The sequence below is a fragment of the Apaloderma vittatum genome, unplaced genomic scaffold (assembly GCF_000703405.1).
Source record: "Apaloderma vittatum isolate BGI_N311 unplaced genomic scaffold, ASM70340v1 scaffold23129, whole genome shotgun sequence".
In the NCBI taxonomy this organism is placed as follows: Eukaryota; Metazoa; Chordata; class Aves; order Trogoniformes; family Trogonidae; genus Apaloderma; species Apaloderma vittatum.
Genome location: NW_009734983.1, coordinates 1 through 8067, shown reverse-complemented (window position 1 = coordinate 8067; position 8067 = coordinate 1). Strand labels below are relative to the sequence as shown.

Sequence of the window (8067 nt, the reverse complement as noted above, 5' to 3'; positions counted from 1 at the left end):
ACTTTTTTTTTTTTTTTTTTTTTTTTTTCCAGAAGTGTTAATCATTTTATCTGCTGTTCTGGCTGAAAACCACATAGTAAGCAGGAATCTTCCATTGTAATACAAATGTCTCTCTGAATGCTAGCAAACCTTAAGCCTTTCCTTGGCTTTCAGTCAAGAATAAAAGGCACCTTTGCTAGCTGAATTTAAAACATTTTCCTCACATCCTCTTGAGCAAGCATCATGGTCAATACTAATAGTTTTTGATAGTGGCAGAGAATGAGAACTCTTGCTAAAAAAAAGAATCATATACTAAGTTGGTACAAATGGAAATAAATCACATCATGCACTTTCACACCTTCTTTAATCGCTGATAGCCAGAATTAATTTGTAATTTCAGCTAGTGACAGTTGGGTTAACTATTTTTCCTATGAAGAGCGTACTGTTTGTATCTCTATCAAAAATCAGCAAGAGGAAGGGTTGGTTGAATTCAATGGTTGGAGGAAGAGATGCTGTCATTATTTCAACAGCGCTTGCTGCTGCGGCCTCAGTACCACTCTCATCAACATCCAGAGCAGCCTTATGGACAACCTAGGGAGAAACAAAACAGACAGTCATTCTTGGCAGGCAACAGCAACCAGGGAGACAAATCAGACCCCTTTGAAACCAGCCTTGCTTTACTGAGGAGTGAGTAGAGAAATCTCCTCAAAAAAAAAAAAATAGTCCCAGACTATTTTTCCTCTGACCCAAAGATTGGATGGAGGATGGAGGCTCTGCTTGCAAGCCTTTCTTTGCACCTCTGAAACTGAGTCTCTAGGGTGGGACAACAGGCTGTGGTGTGCCCAGGTGCGTTAGTGGCTCCCTTCGAGGAGCTGGGAGTTGATGATCTTCTCATGTTTCGAATACTGCTCTAGAAATCCTGGCCAGTACCAGTCTTGCAAAAAACAGGTGTGCAGCAAACTAATTTGATGTCTACTGTCACCAAGGGCCAAACTCCTTTTGTAAGCCTGCAGGCTGAGGCAAGAGTGAGCCCAGCTGCAGGCAAGTTGGGATGCTGGGAGCTATATTTAACTGATGGTTCTGGATATTACCACAGAGGGGTTTTTTTCTGCATGTTTGTGAAAGAAAGGAGAAGGCCAACAGCCACAGACTTACTTTAGAAACCTTCAGCTCTGAGGTGCCAGTGATGCCAGAGAGATCTGCCTGGTTGGTGAACACATCCACAATTCCCATCTTGCTAAGGGTGTTTGTTATTTCATAGCTCCCCGAAATAGAAAATTTGGGGAAATAGAGACTTATCAGGCTGTTAGGTAGAAGAGAAAAACATGGTGGTGAGAGGTAAATGATAATGAGAAAGCTGTGAAATTCCCATGAGTGTCAAGCCCCAGGGGGCTGGACCCCGAGTGTACAATAAGCACTAATTCAATTGCTGGTGCTTCTCATGGTGATACAAGTACTATCATTAATAGTAATAATAGTGATATCTATCTGGCATTTTACTTCAGCACATCTGAGAACAGTCTGCAAAGGAGAACAGTAATGAGAGCCCCTCTTTACAGGCAGAGAAGATGAGGTGTGGAGGCAACTGACCATGTCGCTCAAGCAGGTGGAGATCTGGAGTGGGGCACAGAGAGAGCCTGCTTGGGGAGAAGCGTGGTAAACCCCAGCACTTCAAAGCAGAGCAGTTTGGCATAACTGCGGCATTTGGCATGGCACCTTTCAAAACCCTCTCCTCTCATCATGTTGCTCCCATGGGCTGGCCATGATTGAGTTTGCCTTTGGCTGTGAGCTATCTGTAGACAGCTCCTGCTTATTATGCTTTCTGTTGCATTTCTCCTCAGGCACTGTACAGGGATCCTTGGAGCCTCCAAGTCACCTACTGCAGTGATAACCCTTTAGGTAGCTCAAGTCTTTTGCTGTCTCACCCAGAGACAGCTTGGGTTGAATAGTGAAACAGATGGGATCCACTGCTCTAGCCTTTATGTGATACTGCCCAGGACACTAGTTACCACTGGAATAAACATAAGAGTGGAACTGAAATTGCCATTTGGTTCTCACAGCCTCTCCCATGAAGAACTTATTCCTATGTTGACCTTGAAGGGTCAACATGGTTTGCTGCACCAAGAATTCATTTAGATAAGGATGTTCCTGATTTTGCAGTGGAAAATTAAACGTTTTTATTTTTTATGTTAGAGGTATCACATTATTAGCTCATTTCTATAATGATGCACCAAGAATCTCAGGTGTGAACTGTACCGCTTTATAAGTTGTGAATCAGAGCAGAGCTCAGTAAATTATGCAAGTATTAACTTGATATTACTCATCTACTGGTGCTAAGATCTCTTCCCTCACAGACAAACAAGGTCGTAAAATGTGTTAGCTGCTGCTAATGGTAGGACCTTACTGAACCTCATTAGATTTTTATAGTTTCCAAAACAAAATGCCAGAAAATCAGGACACCCACAATTAATGACTAGCCTGTTCTAACAGCCACTGTGTGCTGCAATGGTTCTTGTAAGGAAGATACTTGTGTAGTACATTTTGTGTATGTATGCATTACTACAAACCGCTTAAGTTATGGTATATTTAAGGTTTAGTCATGTATCTGAGTCATGGTGTGTCAGTGACATATGAGAGCTGAAACCTCAGTATAGGAGATTTGCCTTAGAATTGCTACATTCCCATTCAGTCAATGGACTGTTTTAGAACACCAGTCTAGGCTTGCTCTTCAGGACTCCTGGGAGCCCATCGGGATGGTCTCTGCTCCAGTGTGGGGAGCAGCAAGCCACTCAGGCATCAGCAAGAGAATAGTTAAATACCAACCAGCTGCAAGATTTTTACAGCTAGCGTGCACAAGCCAAAAATAACCCACTCAGTTCCAAGAATCAGCAAGTTCATAGTGTTTGCATTCCCCAAAAAAGAAACAAGACGATAAATCTAGGTGCCGCTGCAGCTGACTGGAAGAAGATTACCTCTGGAAGAGATGGTCTGACCATTTCTGGATGGTTTCCTTGACCAGAGTTTGCTCTAACTGCTTCATTTTCCCTTTTGCTGGCAGAACCAGAAATGCAGTAGCACTCCCATTATAATGAAGCCGTACCACGGTGCATGACAGCTCCTCATCAAAATAGAAGTCGAATCTGCCCATCTGGTACATCATAGGGACTTTCACAGTAGTTTCAGCATCCACAAAGAACTCCCTTTCTTCTGTGTGCTCTGGTTTAAAAGGCTTTTCCCAGTTGCCTGATACAGAGGAGAATGCAACTGAATATCCCATGTGCCATTCCATCATAAATTAAATTTTATATAACTAATAATGACATTCACCTGTTTCTCCATTTTTTTGAATTCTGAATTTTCAAAGAGAACATTTTAAAATGTGTATCACAGTAAGGCAAAAGAGTTTACCTGGCCAAAAGAGTTCATTAGATTTCAATTTCACTTTATTTTTCAGATGCCAGTAATGAACTAATTAGGCATTTTCTCTGCACCTACCACTACGTTTCTGTACAGGTGATCTAAGTGGCCTTTCTGTAAATTGTCATTTAAGGGCTTACCTGACTTCATCTCTGTACTTATACACTATCTGCATTTAATTTCTATTGCCTTTAGTCATAAGCTGCTATTTGTAGATAAAAATAATGTAGGATCTCATATCTAAGTGCTTTATGTCAGGTTTAGGAGCCCATTATCTCACCCACATCAGAAATGCACCATGTTTCTACCTTATTCCTTAAAATGTCCTCCCTATGAATTACTAGCTTCTTCTGTATCTGTTAGTATGTATACATAAAAATAAAATCTGATTAAAAAAAAAGGAGTATGTAGTAAATTAGGCCGTTGGATCATGCATATTGTTAAAGAGAGGTGTTAAAAGAATAAGGTCATCTCAGCACCTTCACTGAAAATTAGAAGAATATGGGGCCACTGGAGTTCTGGGTAAACCCCCAAAAGCAAGTTGAGGCTGCATGGGAGGCTGTGGCTTGGAGCAGAGCTCCCATGGCTTCCACAAAGAGAACCAAGTCCATGTGGCCCCTGGTTGCCTCCCCATGCCGAGCAGGGTCCTGCATCTCTCCATCACCTCCAGTATGCCATTAGGGGCTCTTCTGGACCAGCAAAGAGCCAGAAATTTCTCACAGAGCAATTTCCAAATGAGGTAGCTGACATGAGATATGTTGATAAGAATAAATAATATTAATACAAAGCCTGGAGGACTTACCTTTAAAGAAAACAAAGCTAGCCAGAAGCATTACAGTCTGTGGATTCATGTCCTTGACCAAATTAGTAATTTTCCCATGTGTTTTCCTCTCTATATAATCATTGATTTGCTTCTCGGCCTCTGTGGGTTTGTTAAAGTCAGTAGTAAAAGCCTCCAGCTGATACAGACCTTTGGCATCATCTAGAAACTTTTTTAGAGGTTTCAGCTTCTCTGTTAGAAAGATGGCATTCCCCATACTGAGCTGGACTCCGCCCTCAGGATGGCTCAGCATGTGGATGAGGTTGTGGAAGCCTTCATGTATCTCTTTCTCCTGAATCTCTGTAAGGTTGAAGGCGAGTCCTTCCAGGATCTGAGTCTGAGTGGTTGATCTAGCCCCTAGGGCAAGCATCGCAAATGCAGTGGAGATGCTTACAGGAGAGAAGAAAATGTTCTTATTAGGTGCCTCCAGTGTAACTTCTTTAAAAAAATGAAATGCAAAGTCAGCATTGTTTGGCACTAGTTTGAGGCAAGCGATCGCTTCACCTCCATGATGCACGTGTTGTTGAGGTTCACTTGGATCATGTCCATTGTGGTGGCTGGGTGGGAGCTGACCATGGGCAACACTATGAAGCCCAGCCAGTAGCAGACTTATGTAGAATGTGGACTTCATCTTTGGGTATTAAAATCCTATGGAAGAAAGGAGAAGCTATTACTACTGTAATTAAATTAAGTGGAAATAGTTATTCTGACATTTCTACTGAAGAAGAAGTCTTATCTTTTTTGTTTGTCCTCAGTTCCCATGTCATCTCACTCTTGCCAGATTTTAAAATTTTTTTTTCCCAAGCCTCCTGGCAAGTCTCTGCCAACTCTTTTTGCCACCCTTGCCCTAAATACCTGCAAAGTTAAGCATGGATTAGCTGCACAATCAGAATTTGAGCAAACAGGCGTGAAGGAGATCTTTAAATAAACTTTTGTTCAGATTGATAAGGCACCCTATTTCAAGAAAGGACAAATGGTGGTGGCTGTTTTTTAGTAGCACACCAAATATAAAGCCCTATGTCTCTAAGGAATAGGTGTTCTTTCTGAATAAAAATGTAATATTTTAAACAAGAACCTAAAGTAATGTGTCATCTATTAATAGACAAACCAGACCACTGGAGTGGGTTCATTTTCAGCACAGCAAAAGGAGTCAATGTCATTAACAAAAACAAGGCCTTATTTTTATCAGATGCTCTGCTGGTCAAAGGGCAATACATTTATCAACCTGTTATGCTTGGCTGTGGTAGCTACATTCCTTTGCAGAGCTGACACTGCACTGTATAAGCTTTTACAAAGGGACCTTGGAAATGTGGATATGAGTGTCCCAGTGGGCCTCATTTCTGAGGAGGAATCTAGGGCAAAGAAACTGTAAGAGAACTGCAATGGATTTGGGGAGATAATGAGCCAGATTTGCTGAAACTTGTGCAAGGAGAGACGCATTAAACCAATTGCTCTGGCATGATTCAACTTGAGAGACTGTCATCAGAAAGTGCTATGCTCATGATCTTGCTTTCTCCATAACATCAGAGGGAGCAATTAGTACTACTAGTTGAATGTTCAGTTACAGTAGGACCTGCATAAGAACAAACAAGTTATTTTTTACCTATAATCAAATATTCAAACATTTATGTGTTTGATATAAGTATTTCTAAAAAGCAGACCTATTTACAATTACACCTACTGTGTTACTGACAAATGGAAGAACCATAAGGGTTCTTGGTAACTACATTTTTAAGTTACTGTGCACAGTAGTTTTAAATCATCGTTTGGCCACCGCTGATTTTGACACTGGAATGATACTTCTCAATATATCTAGCTACTTGTAACTCAGCATAGGAGCTCCAGTTCTGAATGTTTAAAACCGCTATCAGTGAGCCAATGTATTAGTCAGACTTTGAAACGAAATCAACTCCCAAACAAAAGCATGAGAGCTAAGCCTAATCTATTTCCACATATCTAGCAGGCCTATTCAGAAGCTGTCTCTGGGTAAATTATTCACTGTGAACTATTTACTCAGCTGCACTCATAATTTATTAAGAATAACATGAATACCAAAGAACGAAACATTTCATTTTAAACATAAGTCACCACCTGTTCCCTATCTCATCACATTTAATATTTAGTATTTATTACAAAACACAGCAGATAGATGGAATTTTTTATATACACATTAAACTGCCAATTTCTATTTATCTGGAATGCAAAGTAGACATGGAATTTAACTGACCTGATCTCAAAATTATGGCTAATGGATATAGCATGGGTTTACTCTAAGGATTCTATAAAATATTGGTTACAGTTTTCTGAAGGTTTTTCTTCCTATTCTGATATTTTTGCTCTACGTAATTATGACAACTTTGCATTTTGTGGTTAATGTATGTATTTTCATGGAATTAATTCATTTTATTATGGTTCTGAATTTCCAGATAATTAAATACAATCTGAATCATCCATCTGTTACTCAGTGCTGGCCAATCACAGTCAAGACTCGTGAGTCAGCCCTCACAAAGATCTTGATAATTGTTGATTTTAAAATCATAGGAGTATAGCAGACTCAGCAGCTGCTGTTTTTAGGGGTCTTTTTTGTTTTTTCAGCCTTGAAAATACAAGTGTCCCACTCTATTAGGCCCTTCTTTGAAATGTAAAGTTAGCTTTTTAAGAGAATTTGCATCCTGTAAGCTCTTAGAATATGACTGGGGATTGTTACTTCATAGTTGATATTTACTATTCCATTTGATATTATTGCCATTTCTAGGTTAGCAAATGATCAGCCAGTGATAAATTTACAACAGTGATAAATTTACAACAGGAAGCAAGAGATGCAGGTTCTCCTATGGACTTAATGATTGAGGGATTTTCATACCAAGCATATTTTCTAACAATATATTAAAAAGCAAAGTACTGAGAACCTCTGCTAAAAACCCTTAGGGAATTGCTCGTCTGAAGCGACTGATTTTGCAGGAAGCTTCCTATCCTAAGACCTTTACTTGTGTAATCTCCAGAAGAACTGTTCGTCCATAAGCATGGAAGTAGAAGTGAAATAGTCTTTAATTCCAAATCTACACAGACTTGATGAGTAGTCTGGAAGGAGACCTGCTTTAACTCTCTGTCTCTTTTCCTCTCTTTGTCTATGTTACATGATCACAATGTATTTGTGATATTCAGGAGAAGATTGCTTTCCCTAAGAGCTTACAGTCAAACCAGGCAATGGCACAAGAGCCTGCCAACACCTGGAAGACAGTGTTCCTTTAAGCAATTAATTTGTAATAGGCTTGGTGATTACACTTGTTGAATATATTACATCTTCCTTGTCACACAATGTTCCCTACCATGCATCCTAGAACTGCAGTACTTATTTTGAAGAGTATATTCCAGAAAGAAAACAGAGAAAACTGGGATTAGCTGAAGTTACCATAAAATAATTCCACTAGAAGACCTGGAAGTGAGCTAGACTAAGTTTTCTGACTGACAGAACTTGCTTCTTCGTGGATACAGATAATTTGTCCACTTTAGGGCTGATTTTTATCACTATGGTTTGGAAAGGCAACTTTCTGCCTTTAAAGTCCCTTGCAATAGTCCAAGAGCTGAATATTCATCCCATGCTACTCCCTTAAGGGGTCCTCACCGGTAATCTCATTTCAGTCAACATAAAGATTTGTGCTGCTCGAACATATGCAGGCACAAAATAGAAAAGCTGTTTGCTCACCAGATGGTGCTGCTTCCCTCCTGATTACTTCTAAATGAGGAAATCTGAGAAGTCTGAAAGCTGCACTGTGAGGGCATCAGGGACACCAAGACACTACCAGTGGTGTCATAGAACCATAGAATAGTTTCAGCTGCAAGAGACCTTG

At 40.2% G+C, this 8067-nt stretch overlaps 1 protein-coding gene across 1 annotated transcript; it reads right to left on the bottom strand.

Annotated features, from left to right (window-relative positions):
• Window positions 1-326: 326 nt before the first annotated feature.
• Window positions 327-4873, bottom strand: LOC104279249 (alpha-1-antiproteinase 2-like). Its single transcript, XM_009876458.1, has 4 exons — window positions 4199-4873; window positions 2952-3222; window positions 1135-1282; window positions 327-570 (listed from the first exon to the last, which is right to left on the bottom strand). Exons 1-4 carry the CDS (start codon window positions 4845-4847, stop codon window positions 376-378), a joined length of 1263 nt encoding a protein of 420 aa, XP_009874760.1. The 5' UTR covers window positions 4848-4873; the 3' UTR covers window positions 327-375.
• Between the last annotated feature and the right edge of the window lie 3194 nt (window positions 4874-8067).